At 39.3% G+C, this 17,735-nt stretch overlaps 1 protein-coding gene across 2 annotated transcripts; it reads right to left on the bottom strand.

The window, feature by feature from the left end:
* Positions 1 to 345: 345 nt before the first annotated feature.
* Positions 346 to 12,987, bottom strand: LOC101471308 (multidrug and toxin extrusion protein 1). 2 transcript variants are annotated; one of them, XM_014411970.3, is made up of 16 exons: positions 12,163 to 12,984; positions 11,489 to 11,590; positions 11,331 to 11,399; positions 10,960 to 11,108; positions 8,880 to 8,922; positions 8,017 to 8,061; positions 7,812 to 7,909; positions 6,635 to 6,732; positions 6,028 to 6,209; positions 5,837 to 5,945; positions 4,598 to 4,673; positions 4,219 to 4,288; positions 3,993 to 4,125; positions 3,239 to 3,333; positions 3,098 to 3,161; positions 346 to 3,025 (listed from the first exon to the last, which is right to left on the bottom strand). In XM_014411970.3, the coding sequence occupies exons 1-16, from the start codon at positions 12,343 to 12,345 to the stop codon at positions 2,781 to 2,783; spliced, it is 1,761 nt and encodes a 586-aa protein (XP_014267456.3). In that variant the 5' UTR covers positions 12,346 to 12,984; the 3' UTR covers positions 346 to 2,780. The 2 variants fall into 2 exon arrangements, with proteins under 2 accessions (XP_014267456.3, XP_023010199.3); XM_023154431.3 differs by having other exon boundaries at positions 346 to 3,161; positions 12,163 to 12,987.
* Positions 12,988 to 17,735: the final 4,748 nt, after the last annotated feature.

Raw genomic sequence — 17,735 nt, 5'->3', positions numbered from 1 at the left:
GCTGACACATGTAGCCGATACAACTTTACTGACATCTGCAAGTATGACAAGCATGAGGGAGAAAAAAACGTTAGAGCAGGGATGATGTGGTGGGTGCAAGGAGTGGATGCTTGACAGTATTCGCCTTAAACTGCCTGTCAGGTTTAATTATTCCTTAATTAAGTAATAACCCAGAAAACGTTCCATTACTTCAACTGTAAAACCACAGAACAAGTGACATAACCACATATAACCAGCAGGGTGTTCTAAAGCACCAATGCTTATTGTATGGTGTCAGTAAACAGTGAATATGGTTTTGCAAAGATAAATGGTGATGTTTGGGTAAGTATATAGATCAGACTGTACTCTAGTGTCAGATATTGGTTTATCTGGACAGACGAGAAAGCAGTGAATAACATAAACAGAGTACTGCTACAAAGCTTATTCAAACTATAAAATTATCTTAAATAATCTTTAACAGACAGACGGGTGGTAAACAGCAGATTAATCCACATTGTGACTGACTTCCTACCCAAAACTGAATTTCAAAAAGGACAGATCACAGCTGTTTTACTCACCAGGTGGTGTTCCTCCTCAGTCTGCTGTACTTGAGTAAGAGCACTTTTTTTTGCTTGAATTAGGTTTTTATTTTTCCATCTTCAGTGGCAGCAAAAAGTGTCATAAAGTCTATAAAACTAAATGTTTTGTTTTCTAGTCATTTGTCATTGCTATAACTAATTACACAACCAAACATGCAATAACTCTCTAGGGGCGTTTACAGTGTCTCTGCTCTGAAAACTCCTAATTGGGAGTCTTTCTGTTCAGTGACCGTGAGGTCCTGCAAAGCAAATGCTTCCTCTGGGAGGAAGAATTACTGGGTGGAATCAGGCTCTGTGGAGAAGGTGACCCACCCCACTAAGGGGAAAGGGGATCTTGCTCCGCTCCTAACCACAAGGGTGTATCACTTGTCTTTGTTGCTTCACCACTAGTTTTCTTGATCATCTCTATCGTCCAGCTTCATCAGAAACAGAGTGTTAGAGAGGGTAAATGACAATATTTCAAGGCTTCCCTGGATTTCTTTCCTTCTGTGAACACAAAAAACTTATAGTAAAAACTGTATTATGCACTCAAACTCCCACTGTCTTTCTGGACCTCAGCTCAGGATGTGACTCTATTGACCTCTTATATGCCTCTTGTATAACAGGATGTTGGCTGACTCCTGCTGCCAGCCCTCGAGTGGACAAGCCGCTTGTCTTGGAAATGAGTTATGTCAGGTCAGTTGGCTTATTTGAACAGTCATCAGGAGGAACAATGCCACAAATTTTGTGAGCTAACAAGAAAACCAAAACATGCTAAATCACATGATTAAGGTCATGCACCACACTGTGCTGTGATTTGTTATCGTCTTCCACATTTAGTTTTTATTGGGTCTCATTTCTCAAATTGCAAATTCTCCATTCCTCTCCGTGCATCTTAGTCCCTGAAACTAGGTATGTGGCAATGGATTGAAGCAGGGGACGCAGGTTTCCTGCTCGTCCTAAAGTCCACAATCAAGATGATTGTGCTCGCACCGCATTGACAAAGGAGTCAACCACAGCCCGGTACTCTCTCTCAACACCCACACTGATCCATCCAACCACTGCAGAGTCATCAGAAAACCTCTGAAGATGACAGGTCTCTGTGCAGTGGCGGAAGTCAACAATCCAGGACACAAGAGAGGCATCCAGCTGCATTTCAATCTGATGCCACTACTAAAAAAGTCCAACAAAGACTGTTCTTTTTAAGGAAAATGAGATCCTTTAATGTCTCATCTGAGATGTTGTCTTTGTTTTGTAGTTTTATTGAATGATGTCTTTTCGCTGCCTGGTTTGGTAACCTGACGGTGAAGAATAAGAATAAATTGGGACTTCTGGTAAAAACTACTAGCAAAATTTCAGGGCGCTGGCAAGATGGACTTTTGGCTATTTACAACAAAAATGTGCTTAGGAAGGCTCATTCTATTGTTAATTGTTTGAACCATCCACTTCACAGTGAGTTTGAGTTGTTGCCTTCTGGGCGCCGTTTTTGAGTACCTTTGAGGAAGACCAAGACTCCAGGTTTCTTTTATCCCTACTGCATCCCATCTCCTTAGTGGCAAATGACCATCCTGTGACTTTCTATTACTATTATTGTCATTATTATTTTATATTATTGTTTTGTTTACTTTTATTTTGCCTGCTAAACTAATTTCACCCTGTGGGACAATAAAGAATTTGAATTGAATTGGCTATGACAGAGTGGATAATGTCACATGTGGGGTTAGCAGAGGGAGGCACAGAAACAGCCACCAAGATTAGATGGGTAAAAAACCTGACTTCAGAGTCGAACTGTGCTAGATTTGCTATTATGGACATTGATAATTAACAGTACTGGTTGTTTGATGAAACTGTCTGAGAAGATGTCATTTATTGCATGGGCTGATATGTATCTGAATGTGAATCTAATCTTTATTTAAAACATATAATTAGCAAACATTAATAAACACTAAAAAAAACCTTATATGAAATCAGAAATACAACTATTATTAGCTATTAGCTATAAATAAATATGCTATTTCATACATAGTTTCTGTAAAAGACACATAATTAGACAGAAGAGATAGCTAAATTAAATTAAATTCTTTAATTTTCTTTTGGTATTTCTGATATCTTTTTGTGATATGTTGATTAAGGCAAATAAAATAAAAAGTGGTATTTTTTGTGTGCACACTAAATATACTAAGCGTGTATGTATATACACAACAATACATTTAACCCATTACATCATTTGAGCAGCGGGGTGAGGACGGTGTTGGTAATGACTCCAGCAGCGAGGATGAGGATCATGATGAGTATCGCCAGGCCGCGCCGTAACACCAGCTGTGACACTGACAGAACATCTCCCACTGTAGTGGTGTTGGTGGTTTGACTCTCTTCTGGTATTTGCACCTCCATGTATACGTGGTCCACCCCGGCGCTCTCACCACTGGATCCAATAGTACTGATTGGGGTCTGGATGTGATTAGAGTCTAGGGTTTGGAAAGAGAAGCATGAATAAGACACTGTAATAATGGGATGTTTCAGCCAGTTTGCCCACTCACCTCTATTTTCCATCTTGATCGTGTCTTTTTCTTCTTTGATGCGGACTCCCGCTCGCACTTCAGCCTGATCAGACACAACAGTTAATGACATGCTTTGATGAATGAAAGTGTGATAAACTGTCAATAGATGCAGGTGCGCACCTCTTCAGCAGCCTTCTTCCAATCGAGTTTGCACAAAAATGTGATGAAAAAGATCGACTGCACGAACACGCAAACCATAAGGCCTGTCCAAAATCCTACAGCAGAAAAAACAGAAGAAGAAGAGTTTTAATAGTTTTTCTGACAAGCAGGAAGTACATTTAATTTCTGACCGCAGCACGCATTTGTCACAATCCACCTGTAACCTGAAAGACACAACATACACTGGTTATATATAGAGATGTAGATGTGTAGATGAATAGCAGCATATGGCATATTATGATACGTCTTTAGCAAAAACTAAGCAAAAAACGCAAAAGCGAGGTGCTTTGCTTGGGATGATGATTGTGGTGTGCATTGAAGTTTGCATGGCCCAACATCTCCTCTTTATTCTTGTCTGTCCAAAGAACATTGTTCCATCAGATGCAATATTGCAAACCTAATCCATGCTGCAATGTTCCTTTTGGACAGAAGAGACTTTCTTCTGTCAAACCTTCATGGACAGCAACAAATGCTTCCCCAAAGTCACTGCTGATGTCTTTCCTCCCTGGCATTATTATAACATACTCGACTAGAAAACTACCAAAATGTCTGGTTTTATTTAATGAATATAATAAAATTAATTGTTATTATATAAAATTAGGGATAAATAAAGTACGACATATCTTATTTTCTCTTGTCTTGAATATGTAATATCAATCCAATGCTATGAAGGAAAACAAAGGAGCTTGGAATGCCACCCTCACTCAGTCCTCACCTACAACCCCCATTTTGGCTGCAAACATCAGAGACACACCAGTGGGTAAGCCAATAAAGTAGTACCCGATCAGGTTACACAGAGCACCAACCGACTGTTTTCCTACACCTCTGACAACTCCTCCAGCCACAGCCTGTAAACACAAACACAGATTTCTCTGAATCACATTTTATATTTTTCAGTATTAGCCTGAAATGTCGATCACTGCTGTAAAATCATTTCTTACCGCAATTGCATCACCAAGATGCAAGAAACTAAATATCAACATGAGGTCAGAAACCCTCTGCAAAATATCGCTAAAAACAGTGTGCAGTTTCAGCTTCAGTACATTTGTCTGTACATTCACAAATATTGTCAAACATCAAGAACATATGAAACTTAATGAAAACAAGACCTTTAATACAATGGGACACATGAACAATGAATTTATTTGATTATAGCACTCACATAGGCTTGTTTTAGTTAACTGAAACTAGATAACAAGGGCAACATGTTTCTGAGACAAAGGTATAAATGATTATCTTGAATAATACATGTAATTAAAGAAGCAATAAATAAGAGAGGAACTCTTCCTGGAATCAAGGTTAAAGGTCAAAGATACTTACGGCTCTGATGTGAAAATGTATCCGATGACATCCTTTGAGACGCCAAAAATAATACTAACAAAGCATGCAATTATGACTGCAATGAGAAAAACCATTTAAATATTAAAATCACAGGAAAAACAGAAAAACAAGGAACACAAAAGGTGGCCAACTTTACAGTTTATATACAGTTGTGGTGAAAAATGTACTGTAATTTCATTATTCTTCTTTTTCCAAAGTGGAACGATTGTACAGCATTCACGTTTAACAACAAAAACAAGTTCAAAAACAAGGCACAAGTTGAATTTATGTTAACACTTTAGAACCTAAACCATGATATAACTGCCAGAAATCTTTCATTTTTTGATAATGGACTGTTTGTTGAACCTTTAGACAAAATATATATCAAATTTTAATCAGCATATATGAGGTTTAACTTGAATCACATTCGCTACATGAGCGATATTTTTGCAATTTAGTCATTAAAATGTGTCATGCAATTTAAATCATTTGGGGGTGGGGGTGGGGGTGGGGTGGGGTGGGGGGAGTCACGCTGATGATCACAAAAAGGCATGTATCAAATACGATACGCTGGGATTTAAAGGGTTCAAGTTTAACTGCAGGCTCAAAATTACATGAAGTATACATAGTCCACAAATTTATTGCAGCTTATTCAACATGTGTTCTAATGCATATCAACTACATACTATTTTGCCCAGGGTCGGGTAAACAAACTGGTCCATAATAGGCAAAAGGTCACTGGTTCAATTTCAACTGGAGACAAATCCCCTTTGGGACTGTGTCAGGATGGGTATCCGGCATAAAACTGACCAGATCAATCATGCAAAGCTACCCCCTGTGGTGACCCCTTATGTTGACGGAACAGCCATGGACCCTGTATGGGTTGTGGAGGTACTCGAGCTTCCTCCCAGACCAAAGAAATGCATGTTAGGTTAGTTAATGGCTCTAATGTCACTGTATACATGAATATGAATGGTTGTCTATCTCTGAGTTGGCCCTGTGATGGACTTGGCACCGAGAGTCCACCATTAATCTACCATTAATTGGCTACGCTGTTGGAAGGTGGCTGGATGGATGAATAGTTCATTTATATTTTATGAAATGTATTCTACTTCATATTCTTATGTCATGAAGCTCAGCATGAAATAAAACTAATCCTGCTACTGCTCAGTTAGCAGTATTTTTACTTTTTTCTGTTCATTTAACACAGAAAATAATACTTAGTGTGTTGGTTCTTACATGCACAGATGATGGGGACTTTGCACGACAGCTTGGCCTGCTCGATGTTTCCTGCACCAAGTGCATTCCCAACCCGTACGCTGGCAGCACTAGCAAACCCTAATGGAATCTGTGGGAAAATCCATGTGTAATTCCAAAATGTAATGCCAGGTCAACATATAAGCAAAAGTCAAAAGGTTCACTGGAGTTACCATGTATGCAGTAATAGTCAATTCGTAGGATATCAAGTGAGCTCCCAACTCGGCCTCACTGATCACACCAGCCAGGAATCCTCCCACTTCAACCACCCACCACTCCAGACAGAGCATGAGCATGCTGGGGACAGCCAGCTGGGCAAAGGGTCCCCACTCCTGGAGACAGTCGAGGGACCAACCTGTGTGGGTCAGAGTGACTCTATATGTCATCTTTCAAACTATTGGTTTAAATTAGGATTTAATTATGGGCCTCGGATCAACAATTACTAATGAGGAATTTGCATAAATCAGACATTACTATTAAACAATATTTAAATCCCACACATTTTAACTATTACAGAGATGTCTTGAAGTTTATTGGAACCGCAGTGTTAAAGAATAACCTCTCCTCCACACTGCACTCCACAGTTATAGAGTATGACTATTTTTGTCAAACATTAAACTCTTGAGTATTTATAATGGAAAACTTCAGGTATGAAAGGCCAAAAGCTAAATGATGCAACATGATGAAATTATTGGACAGAATTGGAAATAAGGCGAACGACACAGCAAAATCAAAACATTTCAGCAAGTTCAGGATCCCCGTAGAAGTAAAATGACTGACCTGCCCATGTGGCCTTATGCAGACCTCTCAAGTACATGTAAATGAATAAGACCGATGCCAACAAATACTGGGAGATGGCACTGGCTGCTGCTGATCCACTAGAAGATAAAAACATTAGAGATTAAAAGAAGGAAAAAAAATGAACAATTAAAGCTCCATATTTACAGGTGACAATTCAAGCACCCTAAGATAGGCTTCAGCCCCCTGTAACCCTGTAAAAAGACAAGTGAAAGAGGATGGATGGATGGGTTTCGAATTTGCTGTCAGTTCATTATTCCTTTGAGGTTTTTGAGAAACAATTTATATTCATGTTCTACATTTTGTTATATATTTTTTTCAATAGTGCCGCTTTGTATTTCCTTGTGCTTATGGGTTTTATAGTCTTCCGAAGCCTGGTATTGATTTCTTATTAGATATATGTTGTTTGCTTCAAATTAAGCACTTTAAACTAAAACCACTATCAATGTGTATGCCTGTTACATCTAACCCTTCTTTCCTTCCATCATGTGCAGACAGAGCTTTCAACGTGTGGCATGAACTGGGAATTCATAAATTAAAAGACGTGTAATCAAACGATACCTTCATGTCATTTCAACAATTAAAAGATAGATTTGGAATACTGTGCAGCCATTTTTTAAGATATCTTCAACTACGAAATTATATCCGCACACATCTGCCACAGTTTGAAAGCATGTTGTCTGATACCTTGACACTGACACTAAAAATATTACTGTGCTCAAGCTCATGATGTTATGGTCCTGAATCGGTGACCCAGTGTTTTGTGTATTATTGGTGTTATTCTATGATTTCATCTTTGTATATGACTTCTAGCCTTCTGAGTTCTGTTTTTGTATTTTAGTTTTGAGGGTTTTTTTCTGGTGCCTCTGTGTCTAGTTCTTAGGTTTAGTTCTGTGCCCAGTCTGTTTCCTGTTTTACTTTGACGGTCAGTGTATTCTCGTCTTTCAAGTGCACAAGGATCAAATGCAGGACACTTGATCCTTGTGTCCTGCATTTGGGTCTGCAAATTTACCAACACACCATAAAACCTGTGGTAATTCACCTAAATTCACTGGATCATGAATTTAGATAAAGAATTTAAAACACATATAGTTTTCACTGTCTGAATTGAGGTTACATTCAACCAATGATGTCACAGGAATGATGGAGGAAAACTTACGCAACACCCAAATCCAGCTGATGGATGAGGACGTAGTTGAATATTGCATTAAAGACATTTCCGATTGCTCCAGTTATAACTTGAGGCCATATAATTCCCTGTACACCAAAGCACAAAATACAAATAATATTCATGTTAATGTTTTAAAAGCACAACCAGTTATTAAAGTAATGTAGGCCATATGCATGCTTCAAAAGCACTGCACCTGATTTTGAAGATACCTCCCCTGCAGATGGTACATGAAAGCAGCCTGAAGAAAGCAAACATTAAATTATAAGAGACTCGTTGACAGAAGTGAAGAACAAATTTGAGCACATGATCGGATCTTAGGTTAATCAGCACGCTAACACTTTTCAATGAAAACAATGAACATGTCAAATAATTAGTAATAAATCAAAGAAATAAAATTTATCACAGATTCTATACATTGATACACCTCCACTGCAAGTTATTAACCCTCATCCACTTTGTCTGATAGTTTATGCCTCAAAGTTCAACCAAGAATAAATGAGAGGGGGGCATCAAAGTTAGAGATTGAGCAGTATTGTTGAACAATGTAAATCTCCTTAGAAACGAATACCAAGTCAAACATGATAAATGGTGAATGCACTGATTCTTATAAAGTGCTTTTCTAATCTCTCAGAGCACTCAAAGTGCTTTTTACAACACGTCTCATTCACCCATCCGATCCTTAACCTCTTAAGCACCAACGCCCATAGATCTGGGGACAAAAGGGAGGAGATCACATATAGGGTTAGGTGAGCATGCCTAAGTGCTTTTTATCTAACATTCACACGCCAATGGATTCATTGGAGAGTAACTTGGGGTTACTATTTTGCTGAAGGACATTTGGCATGCAGACTGGAGCAGCTAAGGGGTCAAACTACCAACCCTAACCCTTAGTAGATGACTTTCTCTACCACCCCGTGTGCTGAGGTGTGACCGATGCTCTCTGGACCTTAAATAGCACTGCATCTGTTGTTAAGACCCTCAGTTCTGGATATCAACCTGCCTTTTGTTTAAATATTGAACACCTTCCAAATCTGCATCAAATCCTGTCAAACTCACCGGCAGAGCGGGCATGAAGATCTTCACATAGAGCTGGGAGAGGCTTCATGTGGAAATGAAAAAAACAAAGTAAGCCTGTGAAACTGATGATGGTGACATTTGACTGCACATAAATTAAGGTTACATACCATTTTGCTTGTTCTTTTACTTCATTCTGCTCATTACTGTTTCATGCTGTGTTACACAATGGTGACTTTAATGCGTTATGCTGTAAAATAAGCCCACCAATGATGGTGCTTCCTTTTTATACTTATTGGGTCCAACTAATCCCAAATAGTTTAGACAAACTGAAAATGCATCTCAGGTCTCAGGATGTTAATTATCTTTTTAAAAGTTTTTGGCAGCTTTATCCAAAAGTCAAGGCACAGTAACAATGTGACAAACAAACAAACACAGCACGTAGTTTAAGTAGTGTTGGGTTGTAAACCTGTACAAGGATCTACTGAATTATTTCTCACAGGTCAGAAATGTGTGCAGTAAGAACCAGCACACATTTCCATGCATTTCCACTGCTGAGTTAACAGCTAGTTTCTGCTGCTACAGGTGGTCAAACTATGAGGTTTGGTATAATGTGCTTTTCGATTACTGCATTACAGTGACGCCCCGTTTATCTCGAGTTACGTTCTAAAAATATGTTGTTTTTAGGCTGTAAAACCCGTCACTACACCCGAAAGACAAAACGCCAAAACACAGACTTAACAACGTGGTGTATGCTGTACAGTGCAGCGAGGAATGCCCGGACCTCTACATTGGAGAGACCAAACAGCCACTTCACAAGCACATGGCCCAACGTAGAAGAGCCACCTCCACAGGACAAGACTCAGCAGTCCATCTGCATCTTAAGGATAAAGGTCACTCTTTCGAGGATGCCAATGTTCACATTTTGGACAGAGAGGACAGATGGTTTGAAAGAGGAGTGAAAGAAGCCATCTATGTCCACTGTGAGCGACCATCTTTGAACAGAGGCGGGGGTTTACGACACCAACTCTCTGCCATCTATAATCCAGTTTTGAGATCCTTCCCAGACGCCTTAACGCCCACTCACATCCTGGGCCATCTGATCTCATGATAAGGTGGGGCCAGGTTTCACAATGAACTCACCCGAAACTCTGGCTGATTGGGACCCACACCCAGTTTCACACCTTGGCTCAGGCGATTAGAGGATCATCAGGGGGTCCTTTTGTCCCTCTGTGGGGGGTCACTCCCACTAGGTTTATATCTGGGACTCTCCACCATTTGACCTTAGAACTGAAGAAGCTTCTCGGATGAGAGGTGAAACGTCTTCAAGCAACTTAAAGAAGTCCAGACGCTTTTCTTTGCAAGCTCCTTTGACCGTCACTACACACTTTATACACTTTTCTCTGACAGGCATGAACATTTTCACACTTTTCTCTCCTGTTTAAAGACTCTCAAAGTTCAAACCTTCGTAGAAAAATAAGTCCAGTATTAAAGAATGAAGCCAAAGATCAAACCCTGTTTTTATGTCCAGAACATGGGAATAGAGCAGCTGCCAGAGAATTAAACATTAATGAATCAATGGTACGGAAGTAGAGGAAGCAAGAACAATGAGTTGAGTAAAGTTTAACTCATCTGACTGTTTTGTTTTGCCTAATGCCTCATGGTCTGAAAAATACGGTAACTTCTACCTTCCTTTAGCATGTCCAGAAGTTCATCATTTGTGAGATGGTTAGCATCTTTCTCTGTATCTTGGGTGCTACCGCAGGTGCCTTTGACGGTGCAAAACGTTTCGTCGACATTGTTGTTTTTGTTGGGGAGAAAACTTACAAACATACAGTACAGCACTTCAGAGTCACACTGCTAGTGATCGAAGATTTATGTAAATTTGACAAGCTGAATGCAAAAACAACAAAAACAAAAAAACATGCAAAATTGCACAAAAAAAATCCGCGAAACAGCGGAAGGTGAACCGCAGTATAGCGAGGGACCACTGTATTTTTTGCACAAACTAACAGTGCTTGGCATTTTGCATAATTTGTGTTTCTTTAAGAGTGAGACAGACACATGCTCAGCAGTGTCACAACATCCACGCGTCTGTTATTGCTGGTTAATAACAGCTCACCTGGCGACCTCTGGACTCTGTTTGACAGCAAGTAGGAGAGGCTCAGTGTTGATGAGGATGGCCCAACAAGGGAAACAGGCCAGCAGCAGAATCAGAACTCCCCTCTGGAGAATCACACCCACACGCTTCAAGTTACCGCTCCCATACGTCTGCGTGAAACAGGTAGACAGACGCTCGGGTGAGAAAAGTTGGAAAACACAGAATCCCACCAAAGAACAAGGGTATGACTGATCATAGAAAAATAACTCCACACAAAAGCTCAGTGTTGAGATGTTTAAAAGGGCATTCCAGGAGAACCTGGGAACCCAGCTGTGCTGCTTGTGTTTGTCTTGGTTACACAAATAAAGTGAAAGCTCTGGTGAGGACCCTACCTGAGATATGAGGGTATCACAAGTTAACGACAAACCGGTGCCAATGGAAATACCAGTGACGTTAACTACCTGCAAACGAAACACAACATGCATAAAGTGGGGTAAAAAATGATGCATATTTACAGTTCAACAACAAAGGCACTGAAATGTCTGCTCACCGCAATTGATAATGCTACAGCTGCAAGTTCAGTTTTCCCCAGGTGACCACAGAACACCGTGCTGACAAAACCGATCATGAAAATCATGAACTGGGAAATGACCTGAAGCACAGAAGAGGAGATACTGACTCTGTGTTGTATTTAGAAATACATTTAAAGGAAAAATAAATAAGTAATGAATATGGTTAAAACATTTAGTAACTTAAGGATGTTAAACATATAGCAAATATCTAAAATAGATGGATACTTCCCACAAGGGAAATTTCTGTGTTACAGCAGCACGATAAAGAGTAAAAATAGTAAAAACATAAGCAACTGTATGTTTTGGGGGCTTAAAGAAAACATGGAGGAATTTGATATGTAATCCAAATAATGCATAAAAACATAGTAACTTAATTTAAAATTAAATGATTGTAATACTAAACAGATATACACAGTACAGTCCTACAGTGCTTGAGGTCCATTCAGAAACAGGACTTCATAATAACATAAATAACATTTAATGTATTTATTAATAAGACACTAAACCAGGGTCCAGGTCCCACGTTTAAATCAAATTACAGTTTATTGACACATGGTGCATCTTCTGTAGTAAATCCGTTCTTCCTGTCAGTAACAACAGACAGAGAGTGTGACAAACTTCAAATGAGCTTCAAATTTACACACAGTCTTACCACTGGTCCCGCCAGTTTGGAAAGTTGCACAAGCTCATTGCGGTAAACTGACGGAATAAACCGAGGGACACATATGTGGCAACAGCCTCGGGAGCTCTGTGCGCAAGCAGCCGCTGCACTTTCCTTTAAATCCTCTTTCACTGCCTCGGTGCATTTTCCTGTTTTTTCCCCAGAAGAGTCCATAATTGAACAAATACAGATCCTCTTCACAAACAGCTCTGGGTGATTTCTGTCACTCAGGCAGAAGAAAATGTTGTTGGTTTGATAACCAGCGCAGGAGTCTGAGGAGGGGCCAGACACATACTGTCCTCCTCACCTTACAGCCAACCAACTCTTGACTCTGTTTAGGTGTGATTTCGGCTATTGCAAAATACTCAATACACTTGTACAAATAAAGCATTCACTTACAGTTGATCATTAAAATGACAGTTAAAAGATGCTGGTGATATTCCTTAGTAAATGGTAAATGGCCTGTATTTGTATAGCGCTTTTACTAGTCCCCCCTAGGGACCCCAAAGCACTTTACACACCCAGTCATCCACTCTCACATTCACACACTGGTGGAGGCAAGCTACAGTTGTAGCCACAGCTGCCCTGGGACAGACTGACAGAAGCGAGGCTGCCATATTGCGCCATCGGCCCTTCTGGCCAACACCAGTAGGCAGTAGGTGAAGCGTCTTGCCCAAGGACACAACGACCGAGACTGTCTGAGCCGGGGCTCGAACCGGCAACCTTCCGATTACAAGGCGAACTCCCAACTCTTGAGGCACGATTGTCCCCTAATCCAATTGAGGAAAGGCTCTAATCCTTCTGGAAAGTAGCACTTTCCAGAAGGATTAGAGCCTTTCCTCGATTGCACTGGGTCCTTCCACCTGCAAATAAAACAGGGTCCAATGAAACAGAGTGAGACTGGATGAGGTTGTAACTAAAGTAACTAAAGGTAGCAAAGGATGATTTATTTACAGAACATAATTAAGGTGAATGTGTATGTCAGCAAGTCAGTAGTGTAAAACGTGCATGAGCATGTGACAAGGTCAGTAAGAATCAAAAACACATGTTGTAGCTGAGCCAGTGTAGTCTAGGAAGCTGGTGTCCAAACCAAACAATAGCAGTGAGGAAAGGATAACCAGAGAGCAAGGGAAGGATCTGCTGCAGGAAAGAGGGAGCTTTTATAGTTAAACTCACTGGGCTTAGCTGTACCTCAAGCAGCAAGCTTCTTTAATCAGCTCCTGCAGAACGAAGCACAGCACAAAAAACAAAACAGAGACACCCATCACCTGGGGTCATCAAAATATGCAGCGCTCAGATACCAGAATACATCTTTATTAAGTTTCACTGTGAAAAAATGACTCAAAATTTCATAAAAAAAGTCTGTTCCACTTGACAGAGTATTGCAGATATTCAAATATGATGCAGTGAAATGAAAACAAAGCTGAAAAATGGCTCTTCTTTTAAATGTCATGTAAATAAAAGCGCTGGATACTGACAACAATATAAATCTCTAAACAATATTTCCCACAAATATTTGAAGACTTTTATGCAACAGACCTCAAATGGCTTGAAAATGCAAATGATTAGAGGTAATTTGTCTGGCCCTGAATACGTAACAGTCTGCTCGCTGCATCACAAAACAGTTACTTTTTAACAGAGAAAAGAAACACTGTCATCCCAGACTTGAACTGAAGATGAGAAATAAATAAACAGCTGAAAACGACTGAACCAAGATGGGGCTGAGTGGGACAGAAGTCATTACCACAGGTAGCTCAGTGATGAGCTCTGTGCTTGTCTCTGAGATGAGACTGATGACTTACAGTGAGCTCTGAGTGACTTCAAAGAGACGACTTTTTGACGTTTGCTTCAATAAGATTCTTATTTATGTATTTATTTTACAGTGGAGCTGTTTAATCATACATAAATACACACATTCACACTTAAAGCTGCCCAGTATGACCAGAAGACAGTGATTCATAAATTATCAAGTGATTGCTTCAATGCTTTGCAGACTCTTTATTGTTACATTATTATGAATCAGGACAATACTTTTACACAGCAACTTCCTCAGAGGGTTTCAGTTACCTGGACATTTAAATTCAGTAGAATCACCAGCATAAAAATATAAAACCAAAATTTTTACATTTGATTCTGGAGAAGTGGAGACGAACAGGTGAGCATCAGGGAGCAGGGTCAGGTCATTGATGGGAAACTGAGTCAGTCTGAGGGTAAGTGTTACCATGGTAACAACCCCTTGTTGTGAGAATGTCACACACTAGAGGAGCAGTTTATTAGGAACACCTGTACACCCGTTTGATTGTGATTGTACAAAGACATGCAGATATGGTCTTATTTACCATAAATGATTGTCAAACGTAATTAGACAGACAGGGCAAAATTTAATTAAATCCTTAATCTTCTTTGGTACTTCTGATTTAGCTTTTAGGCAGACAAATCAGTTTCTATGCTTAATGCTACAACAAAAATACCCCACAGTTCACAAAAAAATCCTACTAGAGACATGATTTTATCAATTTCAGAATCCTCCCATATGGAACAGATATATATAAATCTTATAAAGTTTGTATCTGTCTTGTGTGAAACTTGTATGAAAAGCATATAAGAGTGAAAACAGATATAAGATCCCTTGAAAAATTATATAATGAAACTTGTATGTTTTGGATACTTCCTAAAACAATGTATGAAAGTAATGAGAAAGTGGCCACTTTCATGAGTAATCACATATAAGTTTCTTGTTCTTGAGTTACAGCATTCATGACATTTTCAGAAAATGTTACCTCTGACCTTGAGATCAAAGTCACTGAAATTCAAACTCATCCAAGAATTTTAGTAGCTGCACCGAAGCTATCAATTTGAAAAACTTTAAACCAACCTGAGCCGCTGAGTTGTGGCATCATGTGACATCACAGTCATATTTTTATTCTGAAAATACAGACTGTAAAGAATGTTACCTTTGCATCAACAAATCTGTAAAGTCTTCAGTAACCCAACCTGAGCTGCTGAAATATGGCATCTTAAATATCACATTCCTTCCACCAAAACAGACCAAGTGCCCAATCTGGAACCAGTTGCACCTTACAATAACCACCAATGAGTCACAAATGTAGCCTGGGATTCTGTCCTTGATTTCTTTGCATTTTACCATAATTTTTTTTACTGTTATAGTCTGTTCTCAAACTGAAATGTGACCTGGATCTCATCAGACACCATGGTCCTGCACCAACACTGGAAAAAGCTCAAGAGAAAAAAGTTTTATAATGTATAAAGATGCACAGCGCCTTCTTTTTGCTTCAAGAGCAGGTCTAGTCCCAGTGAACAGAGTGTGCCTGAAGACATCTGCTTTCTCATACTTCTGTTTTGTATCTCCTTGTTTTCACTGTCTTTATACAGGATTGTTGATAAAATGTACATTAAGTTCTATGAGTCACAAAGATCAACTATCATCAAACTGATTATCATTATCAAACAGTGGCCTCATTTTACACACATTTTCATTAAAGGCCTTAATAAAGCTGTCCTTTGTTTACTACATATTCCGCCTTTTTCATCTTATTGAATTCATCTCTGTGGCCGGACACTGTAAGACGGGGCACAGACTGCACACAGCTGTTCCTCTGTTGAATCAACAGTGTAAGTAACCCTCCCACAAAAGAAGGTGCATTTTTATTACTTAGATAAACTTTGTGCTCCAACTCATGACTCTATTTAAGGGTGATTTTTGCTGTGAGGATTATTCATGTTAATTTAAAAAAAAAAAATCATTATTACAAGTAGCTGATGAGCCACAGCTTCCTTGGGGATTTTACAAATCAATGGCCTGTAATTCTTTAACACAGTGAAATTTAGGGAGTTTTTTTTAACAGGCTGTATTTAATTGATCTGGTATGCAACCTGATGAAAGTCATTGATTGATAGCAGAAGTTAGGTGAAGATGGAAGACTCACAATGAGAAATTTGGGAGTAATACTGGCCTTAAGGCAGGAAGTAGTATAGGAGATATGTAATGGAAAACTCGATAAAGCTCAGATACCAGATTAGCTGAGAATCTTGGACCGGTTGTCAGGATCCAGGTTTGCTGTGTGACCTAATAAAAGTGATCTTAACAGCAAAAAACCCCAAATTATGTATATATATAATTTTTTTTCAATCAGCAGAAGACACAGTAAGAAACCCAGACTAGATTAAGGTTAATTAAGATTAAGGTTAATTATTGAAGGTGTTAACAGGAAGCTTGGACTGTGCATATTATTGATAATCGAGTCAGAGAAGATGAATGTTCTGAGTTGCTTGAATGTATTGCCGCTTCATGTGAAGCTAGTTCAGCATTTTATCATTTTTATTCATAATTGTTGATTTAATTGGAGGGATTGAAACTGGAACAAATCTGGATTTTAAAGCTATGTTTTCTGAGAGCTAATATACTCAGCTCACAAGAAAAGTATTTATACTCTAAATTTACACATTTTTCTTTTAAAATCAGATTTGACTTTTGCACATGAAATTTTTTTTAGTTTTTGTTTTTTTGCCCAGTTGACCGTTAAAATGAAAGTTAAAAACTGATGCCTCAGTGCTAGAGTGGTTCATGTGCTTTTTTCTTTTGGTTTTTTTTTAGTACACAGAGCTTAGATATTAAAATGTATCTGTATTAAGTTACATTGTGACAGCATGACTCCAAGCACCATATTGTCTACATGACAAAGTATTACAAATATATAGTGCATCCATCGATCCTTCCTCTTCTGTTTATCCTTATCAGGGTTCCTGCTGGGAGGGCTGGATCCTAGCTCAGCTACCATATGGCGAGAGGCAGGGTTCACCCTGGACAGGTTGCCAATCTGATGTAGGGCTAACACACCGACAGGAAACCATTCACTGCTTAATCATCAATTGACCTAACCCCACTAACAGCATGTCTTTAGACTGTGGGAGGAAACTGGGCAGAACCTGCACCAACATGGGGAGAACATGTGAACTCCACACAGAAAACCTGTGGCCAGAGGGTGGAGCCAAACTCAGGACCTTCTTGTGAGGCAACAGTGCTAACCACCATTCCACCATGTGGCCCAAAAGATGACAACAGAGAATAAAAACTATTTGTACTGAAAGTGCTGAATACTGACAAAAAAATGTGCAGGTTTAAACAATATTTCCAATAAACGTTATGTTATGTTATGTAACAGGTGTCAAATGACTCAAAAAAGGAAATCTGGCCCTGAACACAGTCTGCTGGCGGTATCACAAAGAAGTTACTTTTTAACTGTGATCATGCAGAGAAAAGAAACAATGTCATCCTGGACTTGAACTGACACTCATAAATCACTAAACAGCTGAAAACATCTGAACCACGAGAGGGCTGAGTGGGACATCAGTCATTTCTACAAAATTCTCCCTGTTTGCAGAGGAGCTGTTTCATTACATATAAATACACACAGTCACACTTAACAGCTGCTGAGAATAAGCAGAAGTTTGTGATTGTTGGATCATCAAGGGAAAGAGGACCCACTTTCCACTGGGGACAAAGAGGGAACCTCGGTCCACTCCTGACCATGATGGAGTATTCT

The sequence above is a fragment of the Maylandia zebra genome, linkage group LG6 (assembly GCF_041146795.1).
Source record: "Maylandia zebra isolate NMK-2024a linkage group LG6, Mzebra_GT3a, whole genome shotgun sequence".
Taxonomy (NCBI): Eukaryota; Metazoa; Chordata; class Actinopteri; order Cichliformes; family Cichlidae; genus Maylandia; species Maylandia zebra.
The sequence above is the reverse complement of the archived record's forward strand: the minus strand, read 5'-3'. Positions and strand labels throughout refer to the sequence as shown.

Coding starts and splice junctions, on each gene's coding strand:
- LOC101471308 (XM_023154431.3), bottom strand. CDS start 12,345: ATGGACTCTTCTGGGGAAAAAACAGGAAAATGCACCGAGGCAGTGAAA. Junction 11,400..11,488: donor CTGTAGCATTATCAATTGCG/GTGAGCAGACAT, acceptor TTTCGTTTGCAG/GTAGTTAACGTCACTGGTAT. Junction 6,733..7,811: donor CAGCTGGATTTGGGTGTTGC/GTAAGTTTTCCT, acceptor TTTATCTTCTAG/TGGATCAGCAGCAGCCAGTG.